This window comes from Manis pentadactyla, chromosome 8, assembly GCF_030020395.1.
Source record: "Manis pentadactyla isolate mManPen7 chromosome 8, mManPen7.hap1, whole genome shotgun sequence".
NCBI classification, from domain to species: domain Eukaryota; kingdom Metazoa; phylum Chordata; class Mammalia; order Pholidota; family Manidae; genus Manis; species Manis pentadactyla.
In genome coordinates, this window is record NC_080026.1 from 131,184,375 (window position 1) to 131,204,743 (window position 20,369).

Consider the following 20,369-nt stretch of genomic DNA (forward strand, 5'->3'; position numbering starts at 1 on the left):
AAGGTGAGACCCTCTGTTCACAGCCAGGATGGGTTGGGGCTCCAGCAAGCCAAACAGCAAATCAGGAATATAAGGATCTTGGAATCAAGGAACAGACCCAGGGCAGAAGGAAAGCTGGAGTGTAAGATCGTCCTAAGAACAGGGACAACTTGCATTCAATCAGAAGGTAACTGCTCTGTGGCTGACCTACGACCCAAAAGGAATCTTCGCCCACAAGCCTGTTGCAGAAGTTCACATACATACACATCTTCCCCCCCAAGAGTGTCTCAACAAGGTTTCAATGGGAATACATTTAAAATTGTAAACTTTTGTAAACTTTGTGGCTGTCATTATTATTAAATTTTTTCAAGTGTTTACAAAAAGGATTACCTATGGAAATTTTGTTCAGATGAAGTGTAGAGGTTTAGATTCAATGTACAAATGGGGACAATATTTTTGTAAAACACACAAAGGGGAAAAAAAGCTAAGAAAATGCCTAAAGTATACAAAACTACAGAATTCAATCACTGTCTATGGAGGTATATCTTAATTTTACCTCCATGCACTTTTGCTATGCTTTTAAAATCCCCTCTGGGACTGTAAAATACAACTGACTTTCTCTTCACTCCGTTTGACTCTGAGAGCTAACATGTTTCCAGGACTTGGAACGATCCCTTGCAGGCGATTCCTCCGAAAACACTGTGTTTAACTAAAACTGCTTTCCTCGGACCGTGCCCAGCAATTCCCACTGCCCACCTTCTAACCCTTTTACTAGGTCAGCACTATTAGATTATCACTTATTTTTTTTTCTTTTTGCACAAAATCATAATCCCCCTATCAGATATTCTTTTTAAAGTTCAGGGTTTCCTTCTTATATTATTTTAAATGATTCCGTTGACAGTGATAATTATTTATAAACAGTAAAGCTAACACTCCAATACACACTGTCTTCGCACTCCCACATCCTGGCAGGCACTTTCTGAGCATGCGTGTATTTTCACAGTCTCCACTCAGGTCCCTCACTTTCCAGAATCTCTTCACCACGTGCCATAAATCAGACTTTTAACTGAATGTGTGTTTTGTACATTTCCACAGTACATATGGGAGAGGAAAAAGAAAAGCAAGGAAAAAAAACACTTCCTTATTTACAGGGCCACCAAGAAAGTGTTCTCTTTGTACACAAGATCAGACTGAACAACTAGAGGGGACCTCCCAGGGCACGGGGCAGGCAGATGCAGAGATGCCACAGAAAGAGTGGTGAGTACCTGTGTTTATTCCTCAGGCTGCACAAACACCCTTGGCCCACAGCCAGCCTCTGACTCAGGCTGTAGATCCACGTTCCCAAACCAGAACATAAAGCCCTGGAGTTAACATACTTTTGCTGTCAGCCCTGCCCAGCACTCCCCAATAGCCAAATAAAATGCTTTCACCATCTCACACCAGGTGGCTGAGATAAAGGTTCAAGGGGTTTCTGGGGTTGGATATTTCTTCCTTCCATGACAAAATGTAGGTCATGAGGCGAAGCAGTTTATCAGACACTCACTCTTGCCCCTGGGCAAGTCTCTGCCTTCCCTCAGCAGTTCCCCAGGAGTCTAGAGTCAAACCTATCTATCAGAGCAATGGCTCGCTGTCCCGGATGGGCTGGTTCTTAGATCACATCAGCCAAAATCCAGGTCAGATCTTAGTCAAACTGTTGTCTTTTGGAGGCTGAGAGAACAGCCAGATGGGGACTGGGGAAGGCAAAGTGCCCTCACACAAAGGCAGATTCCACTTAGCCATCCATGATCACTCTAACTGCCCACATCTTTTCTGGAACCAGTGAGTTTTCATTAGAACATTTGGTTGATCAAAATACAGAGACCATTCTGTGGTCATGTTGTTCAGCTAGAAGTAGAACTTCCCTTCTCGTGTGTTTAATAAGCATTAATACACAGCCCCAAGAACTGGCTCCTGAATCACACACACCAGCCCCCATACCACATCTTTGTCCTGTTCGTGATGTCCCTGGCAACATGCCATTTGCCCAAAGATGTTGTTACAAGATGACCCTGATTGCCCTTGATTTTTCTCTGGTTTCCAATCTACCTGTATAAGCAACCAAGAGGGTGAAACTTAAGTCTGAGAAACAAATACCCTGCAGCCACTTCTGAGATGCTGATGGTGGGTATGCGTCTCCCCACCCAGGAGACAGCTCTATCTGTTTACAGAGACAGTTAAATCTCCTTTCTGTCCTATGGAAACTTCTGGCTTCAGAGAAAGAACCCAGTGTACTCACTGAAAAAACAGTTCAGCAAACCCTGAAATTCCACCTGCCTCCTGAACATCCTCACTTTCTGCTGCACCCCTCTCCCACCACCCAAGTGATGGGTGCAGAACACAGAAAACAAGGCCCTCTCTTTACCTCGTGGATGTCTTCCCGAAGCCCCTGCTGTCCACTCGCAGCCCTGGAGACCTGTGCAGGGGTGGACAAGCTCATGAAGGTGCCCCTCTCTGGACTGGCCTTGCCGGTCCCCTTCAACACATGCCAAGCCCCGGCACTGAATGTGGGATCAAGTCATCAAGGGGAACAGGGAGATGCCATGTGTCACCCACCTCTCCCCACAAAAAGGTTTTTCTCTTTCCCTGAGCATCAAAGCTCAAGAGTCTCAGAAAACTCACGGTTTCTAGGAAATGATCGCAAGATATGTCTTCTTAGTAGTGGAGAAAAATATTTTTGCTCAAAAACACTAACAAACTGAAATGTCTGTCATATGCCAGTAAGTCCAGTACAGGTTAAGGAGAACTTACAATAGGATAATAAAAAACCCAAAGAACAAAAAACTTCTCTTGTTCTAAAAAAAAGAACAATGATTGACTGACTGAATGAGAAGCTTTGTGCATGCGTGAGAGGAAAGGAGGGGTGGCCGGTCAGGGCCAAGAAGATAAAATTTGGGCTCCGGCATGAAGACATTATCAGCGCTTCCCATGTGCAGCAGAGGAGTCATGCAAACACAGCATGAAAAGTGGTGTCCTGAAGGCCTAGGAACTACCCATCCTCGTGACATCTGATTACAGGCTCACCTGTCACCAGGTAAAGGCATGCTTGGCAACCTGTGGTATTTTCCCTGTCATCAACATATCTGCCAGCCTTTCTGGGGCTTTTCACTCCAGCTGCAGCCCAGTAACCCTCTTTTATCCAGATACCCGATAGCGATCTCCTCCACCAGAGGGGCCGTGCTTACCAACCTCTTCGTAGGTGCTCTTTGCAGGGAATCACACATGTGTCATCCCATTTGACACATATCAGGAATTGAGGTGTGTCAACATTCTACCAAATAATTCACCTCCCAAAGATGTATTTTTCCAGGGGACTGGTGTTTGCCCAGTGTCCTCTGCTACGTGTATACTACTGGACCTTGCTGAAACGCAAGGCCACTGCATCTCAGGCAACTCCGGAACCACTGGCGAAGGCAGTACGTGTCTTGACTGAACCTGGGTTAGACCAAGCACTCCGGAAACCATGATGAAGAAAAGAAGGAGGGAGGGAGGAAAAAGGAGAAGGGAGCTCAGGGATCCCCCCTCAGTTGCACAGGGGGGCGTGGGGAAAATGGCCAGCTTAGGTGGAGATGGACAACAGGAGGCCGGGCGGCCAGAGAGAATGGAAAACATGATGACTAGGGCTGAGTCAAGGGGATTAAAGGGCATCTGCCTCTTTTATATTAAGTAAAAAGAAGGGCGATGTTAACAGCTGCAGAAAAAAAAGATGATGAAATAATTATGGGACAACGGTCACAAGTTTCCTCCAGAAGGTAGCATTTTCCCTATTAGAAAAAAATATAAAGGTGGGGAAAACCCTCCCTTTTTCAACTCCCAGAGGTCAGGTTCTCAAGATGGCTGTAAGAATGGCCCAGAGACAACTAGAAAGAGGAGAGGCAGGTGGGGGAACCCCACCTGAAGGTCACTGAAGGTTTATCTGGCCAAGAGTCAGGATTCTTACTCTCCCAGAGTTAGGCAGGTGGCCCCGCCATTGCTTCCCTGGCCCCAAGAATGACATGGCATTGTTTTAGTAACAATAGGATTCTTGGCAGCAGAAGTGACCCCACAGGCACCCTCCCCCCCTTGCTGTTAACACACTTTGGGCATCTTCTTGCACTTGGCACAACTCTGAACGCTGTCCGCAGCCTCCATGAAGAAAGAGATGCTTTAAACATGGCTTCAAAAAAGTCAACAAGAACCTGTGCACCCCAGGATCTGGAGCTGGGTTGAGAACAGCCAGATCCATCCCAAACTGTGCCAACCAACTTGTTCCTAATCCTCCTAATGCCTCGTCCAGAAAGCCACAGCCACCTCAAGCCCCAGGGGGGGCAGGGCTGGGATGAACCCAGAGCTTCTCAGAGAGCCTTTCAGAATCACCCAAGGACTGGCTGAAAGTGCAAATTCCTGGCCCGCATTTAAGACCTACTAAACCAGAATCTCTAGGCTGAGACTACAGAAGCTGCAATTTTAACAAACACCCTATAAATTGTACTCAGTACACACAGTGATAGAGCCAGAGAGTTAGCCGTTTTACTTGCGGCTTCAAAAAAACATCTTTATCGGAACCAAGTTCCAAATACCTCGTAGACACTTTCCATGCCCATCGGCCTCTCCCTTACATCTCTGCAAACACAGGGGAAAGAGTCAAAGCATTTCCTGTGCGGCTCAGCTCCACGGGGCTTTAGTTTTAGACAGATGTGCAGGCTCTATCTTGCCCCATCTCCCCAGAGCAAATTCAAACTACTTGGGAGGCACATCAAGCACAAAGTAACCACCATAAGACCAAGGTCTAGGTCAAAAATAATCTGTTGCTTATTCCATATAAAAATCACTCCTCCCCTGAATCCATAGCCATGCCTCTGAACAACTCACAGTTATACAATATGTGCATACAGTTCTATTTTAAGATCAGAGAGGTCCAATCAAATTCAGTTAAGAAAGACATTATGGGCCAGCTTGAATGAATAGCTCAGGTTCACATCTAGGGCATAGTTTTCTGACCTTGATGTAAAAAAATAAGTCAGAGAACTAGAGTCCCTCCTCTCCCAACTAGTGGTAGCAGCCTCTCTCCAAAAAAGCATTAGATCACGACATTAGATTACAGAGACTGTTGCACTTGAGGCTCATCAAACACACAAGGGCATTGCCTTCCATGGTAACGCCACACCTGCTGATTAGGAACCTGCATCTCACATCACTGTGCTCTCTTGCCCTTGAACTTGACTCCATTGCCCTCACTGATGCACCAGCCCTTGGCTCTCCATGTTCCAAGCACCGGCCAGACCACCGAGAGGCCCATCAGCTCCACTCACACAGTGATGTCCACCTAGGCAGCGAAGCAGACCCAAGAGCTGGCTGGTGTACAGGGAGGAGTAAATTTCTTCAAACTCTTTATCTACTTTCTGTTACCTGTCTCCGCAGGGGGATGCGCTTGGTCAGCTTGTGCACAGCTGGCTGGCTGCTGAAGTCTGGCTTCTTGGTCGTGGACTTCATTCGGCACAGGATGACTGTCACCACCATGCAGGCGATTATGAAGACCCCTATGCAGTAAATGGCTATCTCCAGGTAGTCTGGGGAAGCTGTAATCTCCTTTTCTCTTACAGGAGCTAGATTGCAGATTACAGAGGAGGAACAGATAAGCAGGCCACAGAGTTAGGACACTGGATTGATGCAACCTGGCAAACTAAAGGAATCAAAAGGTGACCACCATTCCCGACAAGGGGCTTCACAATGACTCAGTGGTGCAGAATGACAGGGGCTAGGGTCTGCCATGCACCTCCCCCAGATAAGGGTAAATAAAGCAAGGGCTCCTCACTTTACCACCAGCGCCCAGGCAGTCACTGTCTCCGGCCTTAGTGGCCCTCTGCAAACCAGTGATCACAATGGGTGGGCCACCACCAAGGTACAAAGGGCAGACGATGAGGCCGGTTTCTGTTAGGCTTTTGGGCAGAGTAGACAGTCAACCACACCCACAACAAAAAGACTGTCTTCAGTGATCGGCTCTGGTGCAAACCAAATGAAAAATTCTTAAATACAAAGGATGCCCACTTTTGTTTCTGGAGGGATGGTACCTCAAGTCTTATTTGGGTGAGCTCTGCCAAAGGTAGACATGGCAGGGTGGTTTACCCCATCTGAGCACAGTTCTATATGCAATGAAATAAATATTCATCTGGTAGGCTGGTCTGAAAAGGTTTCAAATTGCTTAATACAGCCTGGTATATTACTCAACTAAACAAGCAAATGCATTTAATAGAAAGACCAAAATGCTTTTAATATAGAGTCTTATGTCCACACCATAAAAAGTGTGTAATATTCCTTAATCAATAACCATTCAAATTTTGTATGTCACTGCTAAGTCACTACAACTTTTCTCTTATAGAAAAAAATAGAAAGGGTATTACATGTGAGTATACATGTAATTATTGAAGTTAGCACGTTCTTACATCAACTTCCAACAATGTCTGCTCCCTCCTTGGTCTTCAGTGGCCAATCTACAAGCAGTGTTATTTCCGAATACTTTTCTCAAACTGCATTCTTAGCTAATGTGCTAGGACTGTCGGGCAAATCGGTTACCAAGCGCCAATTAGGCCCTTGCAGAACGCAGTACAGCAAGTAAAAGCAAGCTCAACCTAAGAGGCATCTCATTATTTCAAAGCAAATATTCACAGAGCAGGTTCACAACAAAAGGAAACATGAATGCAATGGTATTATTTAAAGCTTATACATTTTAATCAGGAAAACACTTGCAAGATAGTCAAAACTGTCAGCAGCACAGCACAAAATGAAATGATTTATTTTCACTAGATACAAAATAAGCATGCGCATAGGCACCATACTCTAAAAATAAGGAATTAATAACTGGAATGGAACATCAGGAGCTAGCAAACCATAGTCTATGCAGTTTCACAAAGGAAATGACAGAGAGGCAAATGCGTCTAAGTAGATAGTGATCATCAAGAAAGTTTGACTAGTGCAGAGATGTCAGTTAAGATTCAAACAGCAGCTATCTTTAGGCTACAGGGCTTCGCTGATGTTGATTTCTCTGTAGGGCAGAAATAACATCAAGCCCAAGACGGCAAGAGCATGCTCTGCGGTAAAAGCGAACTGACAGTCCATTCTATTGCAGCATGCAGCAAGCCACCGAGATTCCCAAGGCAGGTTGCACACTGCTTCTGTACACCCTACACACAGAGGGGCCCTCCCAGGCACCTGGACATACACCCAACTAGTTACAGCTCGTTAAAAATAGAAAGAGGAGCCAAAGTAATGAAAGTCCATATGGGGTTTTAGAAAAATGGAATTTGAAATGGGAAAAAAATTACTTTGAATTTTACAAAGTAATTTTAACTTCTTCCTTAGGAGAAATCAGGATGGGCAAATTCATGCTTTGACTTAATGACTCCTTAAAAACATAAGATCCTTTGGGTTTTCAGGGTGAAATTTCACTTGATCACAAATGTAAGTGTGCGATCTCGTTGTGTGTGAATTCCCAAGGCAACTTCCTTATCCCTGGGGGATCATTTTAAACATTTTTTTAAAAACCGTTATGGAAGGATAAAAGGGGCCATTTCTAAAAACAGAAGCTGTGTTAATTTTATAGCAATCAACCAAGAAAAGGAAAAAAACCACGGAGAGAAAGAGCAGTATATACCTGGCAGAACTGTCAACCATGCAGAGTGAAAGGATATCCCAATAGAATTACCCGCCAAGCACGTATATTCCCCAGCATCCTCAAAAGTTACATTCCGAATATAGAGAACCTCAATTTCTTTGTCCGTGGTATTAACACCGGCGGCCTAGAAAACAAGGGAAGCAAGAGAAAAGGCTAGACACAGGAATGATTGTGGAAGGGGGCCATGGAACCATGAGGAGTCGCACCGGGGGCTCCGGGGGGTGCTGGCCACCGGCAGATTCCGACTGCAGCCCATCCACAAAGCCCGCAACCGAGAGACTCTGAGCGACACTGAGCAGCTCACCTCCACAGGCCCATCACCACACCGGCTTCACCACCTAGACATGCATGCAATCAAACACATGGAAAAATCAACCCACAGAGATCCATTCTCTTGGCCTTCCCTCTGCTTTGGATTTAGGGGTGGTTTTCCAAAAGTACAGCACCCAAAAGTCCAAGCTAGGTTCCGGTCCAGTTGGCTGCAGAATCCCACTTTGAGAAAAGGATGAATTTGTCTGTACTGTCATGTTATAAAACAAAACACTACAGATAAGTCCAAGCGGACACCTTGCACATCAGCCCTGTGGGAACCAACCAGGGTGGAATTTTGTGTGGTTACAAGGCTCAGGTTATTTTTACCCCTGTATAACCATCTTGACTTACACTGCATTGAAAGAAAATGGAAGAAAGTATGATCTCTTTAAATATAAACATCTGAATGTGAGGCATAAGAGACTAACGAGGTCAACCTGCTGCCTTCCACAGCATCCAGGAGTACGTTCATTCAGCAGACAGACTATCCTCGAATTTGGGAGACCAAGGTCAAGGACAGTATTTGTAAATATCAGTTATGTAACCAAACAAACGATGTTTTGTTGGACAAATTATATTATGCCAACATTTCTCTAAAAATCTGGGGAAGGAGGAGGTATGGATTCCACTGATATGCCAATGCCACCCATTTCAATAGGCATGACGGTGTGCATTTAAAAGAGCCTTGCTGTGTAATAGTGGGAAATGTGCAGCCCAAACAAGATAAACCAGAAGGAATGACCTCAAAACTAGGTGGGGATGGAAGGTAATCTTTAGAAGAAATTGCAGCAAGCACTCTGAACAGTGTGGGTATTTTTCCATGGCTGCTGGCATCATACCAGCTGCATCACCAAAGAAAGATTATTATGAATATACCAAGGCCACAGAGTTAGCCTATAAGCTGCCTGCAGTCTCCCAAAGCATCAAGTCTTTTCAGCTTCTATATCCAGCCTTCTTTTAAAAAAAAACAAAAAAAAAAACACAAGAACGTTGTTACCTTGCTGTTTTGGCAGGACAGTGAGCCAGGCAGACTGGTTGGCCTGCCCTATATAATTGGAGACCTTACATATATATTCCCCAGCATCCGCCTCAGTCACATTGAACAGAGCCAGCACTTCTGCATTGGAACTATTTATCCCCGAGTGCTGGAATAGACACAGGAGAACAATATAACGGCCAACCAGGAAGGACTTCACACTGTCTAGGGTCCCACCACCAACACACCACAAAAAAAACAACCTCCGTTATGTCTAAACAGCAGCAATAAAGGGCTGTGGTTCAGAAAGAACAAAATAAGTCAACTAGTGGACAACAGAGGCAAGCTGGAGAGAAGGGGTGGAGGGTATGATCAATACATAACAGAATGGGCTGGAGTTCCCCAGGTTGCTCATCTTGTCCCAGGTTTTCCAGCCCTTGGTATTCTCAGTTGGGAGAATAACTCACGCTTAGGGGAACTACCTATGTATGGTTCTACAGGAAGGCTTCTTTGGAGGACATTCTCTATAGGCAACTAAACGTGCGAAATGTGGTAGGCGGTGGGCTAAGAAGTTGTATAGACTCAGCTGCTGTTTGCTATCCCCATCCTGAGAAGCAAGACAGATCTAAACAAATAAACTGATGCTATTAAAATAGGCACTTGCAGGAACCAAATGATACAAGGAGAAAGTAAGTTTCCTTGCTCAAGATTTTTCTAAAGTTGATTGTCTAAACTGCACATGAATGAATTTCAAAGGTTAAGGAATTCCTTTTAAAAGGAAAATGCAGATCGGTTCTCAAAGGTACTGAAATTTGATCCTAACACTTTGTAAGAAAAACAACATCAACGTAACAATAAGCATGGGACAAAGCCTGGAGTTTACAGAGCTCTTTCTACCTCCTCCACCCCATTTACTCGGCACAACCGCCCTAAGGGGAAGATAGCATCACTCTCCCCACTTTTATAGATGTGTTGCTGAGCCAAAACGCCTCATCTAAGATCCCAGGGCTGATAAATAGCTGAACTCTTAGACTCCAGCTTCACGGGTCCCTCCACTACCCTAGTTCCCTCCACTGAAATTTTGCTAGCAAGCTAGTTTTCTCACACACTCTCTACTGGCCAAAGATGGAATCATCTTCTCTCAAATTCAAGAGGAAATCAAAGAATGGGGCCGACCCATTAAGGAGACTGCAGTTGCAAGCATCTTCGGATTCAGAAAGTCCTCACCTTCAACACCTTGAGGTAGGGCAGTCCATCGGGCCCGTATTTGCTGCCATTCTTTTCAACGTGTTTGATCCACTGGATGTGGGGCTGAGCATCGCTGTAAACTTTGCAGACAAACTCCACGTCCCCTCCAACCACAGTGGACGCATTTGCTGGCAGTCCTGCCTGGAGGATGGGCCGGTGTGGCGATCGCTCTGATGGAGAGAGGGAAGAAACAGGGAGTGGGGACGGGGGCGGGGGAGACGAATAAATATGTTGTGTTGTCCAGAAGGCTGTTTGTGAACTCGAGCCAGAAAGGCCTCGAGTCTGCTGGCTGACTCCTTTGAAATAACACCGAGGCCCAGTGCATAACAAAATGACTTCAAAGGAGCTTGCTGGGAGTGCGACCCTTGTAAAAAGAATACTTATTTCGAAAACTGAGAAAAGAACTTATTATAACTCAAGCAATTGGTTGTCCATGGCCACCTAATGAACAAGGGAAAAAAGATTTTGACAACCTAAAAGATTGGTAAATGGCAGGGGAGTAGGTGCTTCTTCATTGACTCCACTTGGGATAGTATCAGAAACAAGCCCTTGACCATAGGCTTGACATCACAGGTAAGTGACAAGACTAACCATAAGGTCACCCTGAATGCTTAAAAAAAAATGCACAGTTTCTCCTAAAACATGCGTGAGGTGCTCTGAAAAGACTTCCACCCCTTGTTTTAAATAGAAAAGAAACTAAAAGCTAAAGCCCAAAGTTATGAACAGACTAAATGAACAACCAGATTTACCTTCTTACTATGCAACTTACTCCATTTATTCATTCTTTATGCATTCATTCATTTCCTTGATAAATATTAAGTGGTGCTGTGTGCCAAACGCTTGATGTGAAAGGAGACATTCCTTAGTTTATTCAGATGTAGCACCAAAGAAACCCAGGGGACACCAGATCCCAAATCCTGGTGATGACTTAGGCTGTCTTAAAGGAGGCCCACAGCGGCTGTGCTAAGCAATTGCTTCCCATCATCACTTGCCTCTCTCTCTCTAGGGCAAAAGTTCTCGACAGAAGACACTCTCTCTTGTCTTAGGCCTGGAAAAGGTCCTCTCCAGTTGAGAGGTGGTCTCTGCAGAAATCTTGTAGGGGCAACCATGTGAAGATGCATCAGAAACTACACACAATGGTCCTCAAAAACCTAGTAACAGACCAGCCTGCTGTGTGTGATCTTGTCCACAATGGCGCTACAATCACAAAGTGACCAGAACCTTCCCACATGGTGGCTCAGCCAAGATCTACATAGACCCAATCATCTGTCAGTTCACAAATCCCCACCTTCCTGCACCTGCCAGCCATCCTCCCATCCCTCTCCCTGCTCTGAGGGTGCCACTTGCCTGAACTCCAACTTAAAAAATTGCCAAGGGAAATGAAGAGAACCCAGCTGGCCCAACACATCAAGGATGTCTCCACACTGCCCCTGAGTATCCCCATGCCCTGGGCTGGAAGAACAAACTAGAATGGCAGATATCTAAGCCTTTCTACATTGGGGCCTTTCAGATTAAAGAATCATTTAGTGGAATTTGTTGGACAAGGGCCAGACCATGTGCAAATTGATTTTACTACACAAGCCTGTTGCTGGTCTTCAAAAACATGTTTATAAAAGCAATGTGTTAGTGGTTACTCTTAGCACATATCATTCCAGAATCTCCCATCACATCATAGACACCCACATTTTCACATTAAACAGATAAGGATTTCAGAGCCCACGAAGAAGTCATTCATTTGCCACAACATCATCCATGGAGGCTGAGCTAAGCACCCAGAAGTGGAGACTGCTCGTTTGTGGGCAGAGAATCTCAAAGCTGGGGACCTTTCAGACACCACCAGACGCCCTCACTCACTGGTAGATGCACCACCCTGGCGATGGCCCATGCACATGGCAGTCCTCCTGCTCAGGTCTGACAGCCAGCTGGATGCCACAGGGACCTGCCTGCTTAATCCCGGCCAGCAGCATCCACGCGAGAAGGCCAGAGTTAAGTGCACGCACACACCTCCTCCCCAGGCCTCGTCCCCAGAGACTCAGTGGCAGGGCGCTGCCCTCCTGGCTGGACACGGCAGGCCAAGCCCACCACCCATGCTCCTCCTTTGTCCAGCCCAAATATCGAGGTGGTTTACTCCTTCCCATAGAGTGGTGAATTTTAGATATCAATCCATTCTCTGGCTCAGTTTTTCAATGTTGCACCCACGTGGTTGGGTGTTTTAAGATAAATATTTACAGTGGACCCAAATATTTATTCTTAGAAACAAAGGTACTATAAAATCCTAAATGTCATAAGTCAGATCAACTGAATTTCAAACCAAGTTCTCTTTCTTAAACTTACTTGTTTCTAATAAATCGTTTCACAAGCAAACATTGTGCATGTAATACCCAGTAACGATGCCCAGTGAACAATGAGTGCTTTCATACAGCCCGACATCTCCGACCTGCGCCAGCCTTCAGCAGAGAATTGAGTCACTGGGGCCGCACAGGCAGGGCCCACTGCAGAGCCGCAGTCTAGTTTTACTTGTGGTCAACGTGCTGCTGAGTTCTAGTCATTAACTTATTCCATTGCTATCTGGACTATTTTCATGAAGAGAAAAAAATTTCAAAGAAAGAAAAAAAAAAAACCAACTTCGCAATGGTTTCATGTTATTGCATTTGCAAATTACAGCGTACCGAATGTTAGCCGCTCTCGCAGACTTAAATTCATCCTTTCAAATTTTCTCACCTTATACAAAATAACCTCTTAACCACCCCCTCTCCCCCTCGGCCCTTTCTCACTTTGGGTACAAAAATGGCAAGCAGGATTGCTCTGTAATCGAAACCTTACACCGTCTTCCAAAACTTATTACAGCTGCCTTCAGTATAAAATGAAACCTTAGAGAATGTTATTTAAAATGTTTTTAAAAAGTCAGTAGGCCTCATGTTTCGTTTCTCCACATCAGGCTTTGATTTCCTTTGCAACCTTATTCTCTGCCCTTAAACAAGTTGGAGAATGAGGCCTGAAACATCTTGGAAAAGGTCCCGGGTGCCAGCATCTGCAGAGCATGGCGCTTCTTGCCTCAAACCCATCAGTGACCACTCTTCCTCTGGTGTCCATCAGCCCCTTAAGACCACTGATCAGTAGCCGGGGGTGACAGTCTTTGGACCCCTGCTGTAACGTCTGAAAAGCTGGGGTGAAAATAGGGTGCAGATGGCAGCTGGGGGCTCAAGCTGGGCGGCAGTTCCTGCAGAGAGGGGCCCAGTGGGAGCACTGCAGGGGCGGGCAGGGATGGTGAGTGCGAGGACCCTCCAACGGCGACAGCACTCACCCCAGAATCTCCCCAGGCCCTGGGCCAACCAGGTTCACGTTTGCAAGACGCTGGGCAGTTGAGCTGACATAAAAAGAATAAGCCAGTGAATTATCTCTGGAAGAGAGAAGTAAAGCCAGAGCAGGCCCACCTCTTGTTCTTCCATGCGGTAACAGAAATCACATCTTCTCCACCAGGAAGGATTTACAGTTTTAGGCAAGGTTCTCTTGCTGCATGTTTAACTCTCAGATATTATATAAAACAGATTTTTCTCCCTACAGGGGGAATGAAATAAATATACAGAGAAACAGAAAAGCTGGTGAGCATCTCACCCCTGTGTCTTCATTACAATTTTAAATATACATACTCTGAGTTCAGCAGGTCACAGATGGACAGTGCATGGACCTGACACAGGTTGAGAACCTCTGAAAGGGCAATTCGAAAGTCCCTGTGTGAATTCCAAGTTAAGACAGACGGGAAAGCAGTCCAAAGGGTGCGGCTCCTGCCGATGGGACAGTTGGCTGCATGGCTGGAATGAGGTTCCATCAAATAAGTGCGTAGTAAACACAGACTGAAGTGCTTAAAGAAAAGACTCGCTCCCCCGCATTTTCTCTCTCTCACTCCCTTTTGTCAAGTGCTCCAAATGCATCCACTTTCGTAAAGCACAAGGCCCAGCTTCTGTTAGCCTAAACGTCAAAACTGGCTCTCTCAAGCCCTGCTCTGAAGTTAGAAGCCGTGACCAGGGACAGCAGGCGGAAAACAGCCTGCTTCATTCCAAGAGGTAACTACTGAGGGGGAGAGAGAGGGAGAGAGACAGAAAATACCTGAGTAACAAAGAATAAATCTTTGTTAATTGACCACTGAAACTTTATAACATGCTAGTCCTCTGGACATAATAATATGTTTGCTCATAAGAGATCTACAGCTTTTACTCTGACATAGCAAAGGCCATAAAAAACATCCACTGAGCGGAGAGGCCTCATGTCTACAGGCTCAGTAAATACGCATCCCCGGGATCAGAAGGAGAACCAGGTTCTTAAATTACACCTATAAATTAATCAAGCCCAGAGTTGCTGGTTTCCCAGAACACACTGGTCTCGTACCTAAGCATTTCTCCCCCAAAGTTAAGCAGCGCTTGCCACAAAGAACCTTTGCAAAGCCTCTCTCTCTGGCTTGGAGACACCAAGAGACTTACATCACAGTGAGTGCCCAGGACTGATCTGCAAGCAGCAAGTCCCCTGTTCTGGGACACCCATTCATTTAAGGAGCCCAGAGAACCTTGCCTGCTCTGTCTTTAAATTAAAATCAAATTTTAATTACCCTTTCTCTAAAATAGCAGTTTCTTAGCAACACCCAAGGGCTGAATAGGGAAAGAACATTCTGCGATTTGGGGGACAAGTGGAAATGAACTGAGAATTCTTTTTCCTAAAAGCCCGTCCCAGGTTTTTTCTAACCAGTAGGCAGTGGTTGCCTTTGTTGCATAAAAATGGACTACAGCAGTTCGCATGAGGACTGGTTGTTAGGGAGGATGATCAAAGCCCTCTGAAGCTCAAGGAGCCCAATAATCTGTTAAAGACCTCCGCTAATTATAATTAGTAGGCCAAGTTCATTGCCTGTCAAGACTCTCAAAGATGCACTCAAACCAGACGGGACAAATCCAGTCGCGTTCTGAGTTATACTGTTCCTAAGCTTTCTCCAGCCTGTAGCCTGGCACAGAGAGAGGTGAGAACAGCACTGCCCAGTAGAAAAGGTACGGTTAGGAGGTAGGGGAAGGACTACTACATTTTCCTGGTCTAAGTATCTGTTGCCAGCATTTTGGCTTATTATCCTCTAGAACAGACAAGTGAACGGGGTACTTGGGCACCCAGACTTTTTTCACAATGAAAAAGGGAAACCACATTTGTGAAGAAAGTGACTCATTGGCTGCTCTTCCTCCATCCTAGGCTTAGCATGGCCTCATTTTCCTCCTGCCTGGACATTTGACTTGGAGAGTCTTCAGAACTGGGCTGGTGATCCAGCTTCCGCCAAACCATACAGGTTTTTCTGCAGAGAGAGCAAAGTGTGTAGAGCAGGCTTGTTTGGGGACAGCCGAGGCGTCTTCCCTCCAGCGCTGAAGTCCCTCAGTGACTTATGGAGGCTGCATCATGTGAAATGCTAGAAGGAAAACACCACTAATTCCTTTGTGCTTGCTCGGTGAGCTGGAGAAGCGGTGTGAAGTGCTGGCTGAGGCTGGGCGGCCTGGGAAGACCAAAGCAGGTGGAGGCCAAGTGCCTCCCCTAATTAATGTCATAGACAGTATTGTGTGGCTGGGGGTTGAGTGGCTTCTACCAGCTGGGTGTCAATTCAGGTCTTTTGGGCAAATGACAGGAGCTGGGCTGTGTGTTATTTACACCCCAAATGTTTACAATACCCTGAGCTTTGTGCCTTCAAAAAGTTAAGACCTGAATGAAGACCCTTTGGTGACCACAAAATCATGTCAAATTTAGGTTCAAAAATGCCTTTCCTTTGGTTGAAAGGCTTTGGGATGATGGATGGTTCTGGGGAATGGAGGGTGGTGATGGCTGCACAACCATGTGAATGTAGTTAATGCCACAGAATTGTACGCTCAAAAAAAGATTAAAATGGTGCATTATATGTTATACAAATTACCACAATTCTACAAAAGGAGAAATGGCAAAGGTGATGGTATCACAGAGTGAACAAGATGTCTTTCTAGTCACAGAAAACCTATCTTCTCAATGAGTTCAATGTATTTATCTTGTCCGGTTTCCTGGCAGCTTCTCTCTCTCCTGCCACAAAGACTCTGCACAAGTTCCCTCCCTATATTGTGCTTGTTTTCAGGCTGATGTAAAACTCAGACGTCAGTCTCCCCAGGCTCCCTCCTGAGGAGCTGGGGTAAACACAGCTGAGAGCAGTCACACTGGAGATCTACACCACAGAGGCTCAGCACCCTGCCACTTGCCATTAAGGGTGCAACATCTTTCAGGAATGCAAGATTATCAGCTGGAGTCTGCATAGCTGGGTCTCCTTCATGGGAAGAGTATGCTGGAAACGTTAAAAAAAAAAAGTGCAGGAATTAAACACACCCTCTTGTTACAAAGGCTGAACTCCAAATTGGAATATCTCCTTTCAAAGGATTTGCAAAGAAGCTAAAAACCAGACCACTTTGGGGGTGCAGGGGGGTGGTCACAAAGACAGTGCTCAGAATGAAGCTCTTTAGGCTGAAAAGGTTCTGTTGATCTCTTATCAAAAAGGATACAGTGAGTCCACCTCTAAAACTTTGTCCTTGAAAAATATTCACCCAAGTGCCCAAAAAATAAATGTTCACAAAGCTTGCCATTGTAGCCTCTTCTGTAACTGGAAGATAAAAGGTGTGCACAACCTGAATATCTACCAATGGGGGAAGTGATTAAATAAATTACACAATATCCAGGACAGAAGAGAATATGGGCCACTAAAAAGAATGAAGTAGATTAATATGTATAGACATGGAAAGATGTGCACAGAAGTAATGTTGACAGGTTTCATCGACTTTCCCATTAAAAAGCCTTGATTCTAGAGGAAATCTGGAAAAATCTATCACACTAATCTTTCAGATGCCTTATTTTGATTCTTGGGTGGTTCAAGAAGAAGCAAAAGCTTTCAGCCCATCTGAGCAAACAAGAAAAGCCTCCTATTGGTATGATCCACATGAGAAGTTGAATGATAAAACCTCATTTGTTTTCTTAGAGGCGACCTCATACTGAAAATAAAAATGACTCTAGATACTTACTCCTTGCTGGGACCACCTTCTGAAGAGAAGCTTCAAAACAGTCACCCAGAGTTCACAAAAGGCTCCAGTCCAAATGCCACTTCCCTTCTCACTGTCCGAACCTGATGGGATGCCTCAAGCCAGCCTGCGACCCAGGCCGTTCCCTGCTGAACATTCAGGGATGGCTTCATATACAGAATGGCTTTGTTTCTTTGGGCCAAAATGTAAAATGTAAAGGACTAAAAATCCTTTCCCTTTCAGTCCCAGGCCAGAGTATATACCAAACCAAATAAAATGAGGACTTCCTTTCTCAAATAAAGCATGCCTTCCAGAAAGATCCTTCCTGTATAATATCCAATGCCTATCTTGGAAAAGATCATTTTCCTCCTGATGTGATAGGAAGGACATGTAGGGCACAATCTGACCTGCTGATTTGTACACCTATCTGGGATGGAAAGAATACCTACCGGCCCTAGAGAACTAGAGGATGGAGAGAATCCTACCAGGGAGGGGCCCTGGAAGAAAGAAGGGAAAAGCAGTTCTAGCGAGATCCAGGAATCTCCACCCCTATTTATCACCTCATCCCTGCAGCAGTCTGGGGGCTCCCTGTGCTGTGGCATGAGAACCAAGAGCACAAAGCCCATGTTTCACTCAAACCAACTGTCACTCACTAGACCAAGCCAGGCTGCTCTGCAGAGAGGATTAATCATTAAAATAAACATGGATAATCCCTCTATTTTCTCTCTCCAAAACAATGAGGTTCTCACTTCCTCACCTTTCTTCTCAAAAGGAGAAACAGAAAAACTTGTCAGTCGCAACCTCAGCACGCTCCCCTCAGCCGCCTCTTCCCTTACCTCACACCTGCGCTCGATCTCACTATGGTCAAAGACGTGACAGTATCTCTAGAAGCTGCATTTCCAACTCAAACTTACCCTCTAAGTTGACAGTACATCCCTGTTACAGCATTAGGTCGTTTCTGCCCTACCTTGTCCTTGACTGTGAAAATAAACCAAATGTGAAGACTGTGAACACAAAAGTGGGCTGTTCTAAAGGAGGATGAACCCCTAAAGGCATACTGATGGCGGTAACATTTAATAGGGGAAGAACTCACATCTTAATGACAGTTGACATAATACTTCACAAGCAGGGTCTTTTGATTTACAAAGGTGACCGTAAAGTTGTATGAGCTTAGACAGAAACTCTGAAGATCTTGTTTCGGAATTTGCAATATGTTACGAACCACAAAACCCCAAATATTAAGTAACTGGTTAAACCCTTTTTCTGTTGTTCCAATTCAGAACACACTGACAGAAATCTTACGAAGTTTAAGCTCATGACTGGGCACTATGACTGCCAGCAATGAATCAACACCTTCATGCCAGGCTTACCTACCCACGCTCTGATAGCTGTAGCTTCCTTTCTACTCCTGCCCCCACCTGCATCATCTCCAGGTAAGTTGAAGAGTCCCTCTGCTTACAAAAGGCTGTAGGACATTAACTTGTCTATAACACTTTGGCATCCTCTTTGCCCACACCAGATCCAATGCCAGCGATTAGTCAAGGCGGCAAACATTAGCCTTCTACCAGCCACCTCAGCCTGGCTCCCTGCCAGAACCTAAAGCAACCAATAAGCCTTCCTTCCTCAACTATGGGGCAGAGGGCAATTGATGGCTTGCAAAGAACATGGCAAAAATGTTGATACTGCGAAGTTCTAACACGCCCCGTCCACGCTGGCGTGTGCCTGCTCCACCCCTGGGAGCAGGCACCCACAGACACAACCTGCTCTTGGCACCTGGGAGGGATAACTTCTTGCTGGTATGGGTCCTGCAAGGACTTTTCTGCTGGTCAGTCCATCTGTGGTGACATAGCTGCCCACTGACCAGTTTTTGCCCCCAGAATCCCTGTTGTGAAACAGGTATGAAAAGCTGCTCTGGAGCAACTACAAGCATAATAAACAGCAACTACCAAAAGAAGTTTTGAAATCTCTGTGCTGGAGGGAAGGAGAGGACAGACCACTCCATTGGCCGGGGCCTGGCTGTGTCCACGTGCCTCCACCCAGACACAGAGCGGGTGTGGGACCACCTAATGACAGCGACTAACAATCACACAGTACTGTTCTTTAAAAGTCCTGCCTTCCATGACTGGTTAGCCAGAGATGGGTAAGATTCCTCAAGGGAGGAACAACCTAAGACAGGCACAGTCGCAGGGGGGTCATCAGGTGAGAAATTGGGGATCAACAGAGGTGAGGCTTAGAACCTCACCCTCCCTGTTCTGAGAGAAATCTTCTGCATATGTGGATGTTTTATTGCCCTTGTCTAGCTTGGATTAACACATAGTCTACAGGCACACACCTGATCATCTACATTTGCTCTCTTACAACACTAAACTATGTTTTCTACCTTTATGTTGTATCTACCTACCACTTCAGCATCTTATTAAAAATAATAAAGAGAGAAATGTGGTATCCACATATAAATCAAGTATAAAAATCAAATGTGTATTCATATTTGAACTGACTGTTTATAGTTCATAATGCATGAGCAAAACCAAAAGTTTCTGTGATGACTGCCCTTGTACTGTTCACCATGTAACTTATTCACTATGTAAGAATTTGTTCTCCATGTAAGAACTTGTTCGTTATGCTTCAGAAGATTGGAGACTGACGAAAATTAGGCTTGGGGTGGATTAATGATTGTGCATTGAGCATTGACTCCCCTATACAGAATTTTATTGTCGTTAACAACCATTTGATCAATAAATATGAGAGATGCCCTCACAACAACAACCAAAAAAAAAGTACACACTTCCAATTGTAAAATAAATAAGTAACCGGGATGTAATGTATAGCATAAGGAATATAGTCAAAATATTGTAACAACTTGGTATGGTGATAGCTGGTACCTAGAATTATCATGTATATAAATGTTGAATCACTGTGTTGTACACCTGAAACTAATGTAATGTAATACTGTGTGTCAACTACCCTTCAATAAAAAATAATTATCTAAAAAAAAAAAAAAAAGTCCCGCCTTCCCACCACCTCATCCTCCCAACAGTGCCACAGGCATGTGTGTCATCACACCCATTTTACAGAGGAGGGAACTGAGGCTCAGAGGTCCCAACTCCCAAGGCCA

At 45.1% G+C, this 20,369-nt stretch overlaps 1 protein-coding gene across 4 annotated transcripts in view; it reads right to left on the reverse strand.

Moving 5' to 3' along the window:
* The window catches only part of FGFR2 (fibroblast growth factor receptor 2), a 102,496-nt gene that overhangs the window by 28,562 nt on the left and 53,565 nt on the right, over positions 1–20,369 (reverse strand). For 2 of the 4 annotated variants that reach the window (XM_036898526.2, XM_036898519.2), the window contains 3 exons: positions 10,182–10,372; positions 7,646–7,790; positions 5,404–5,600 (listed from right to left, as the gene is read on the reverse strand). In XM_036898526.2, coding sequence (XP_036754421.1) covers positions 5,404–5,600; positions 7,646–7,790; positions 10,182–10,372 — 533 coding nt within the window. Of the gene's footprint in view, positions 1–5,403; positions 5,601–7,645; positions 7,791–8,975; positions 9,124–10,181; positions 10,373–20,369 lie in introns of all 4 variants that reach the window. The other 2 variants (XM_036898518.2, XM_057506397.1) reach the window with 1 other exon arrangement.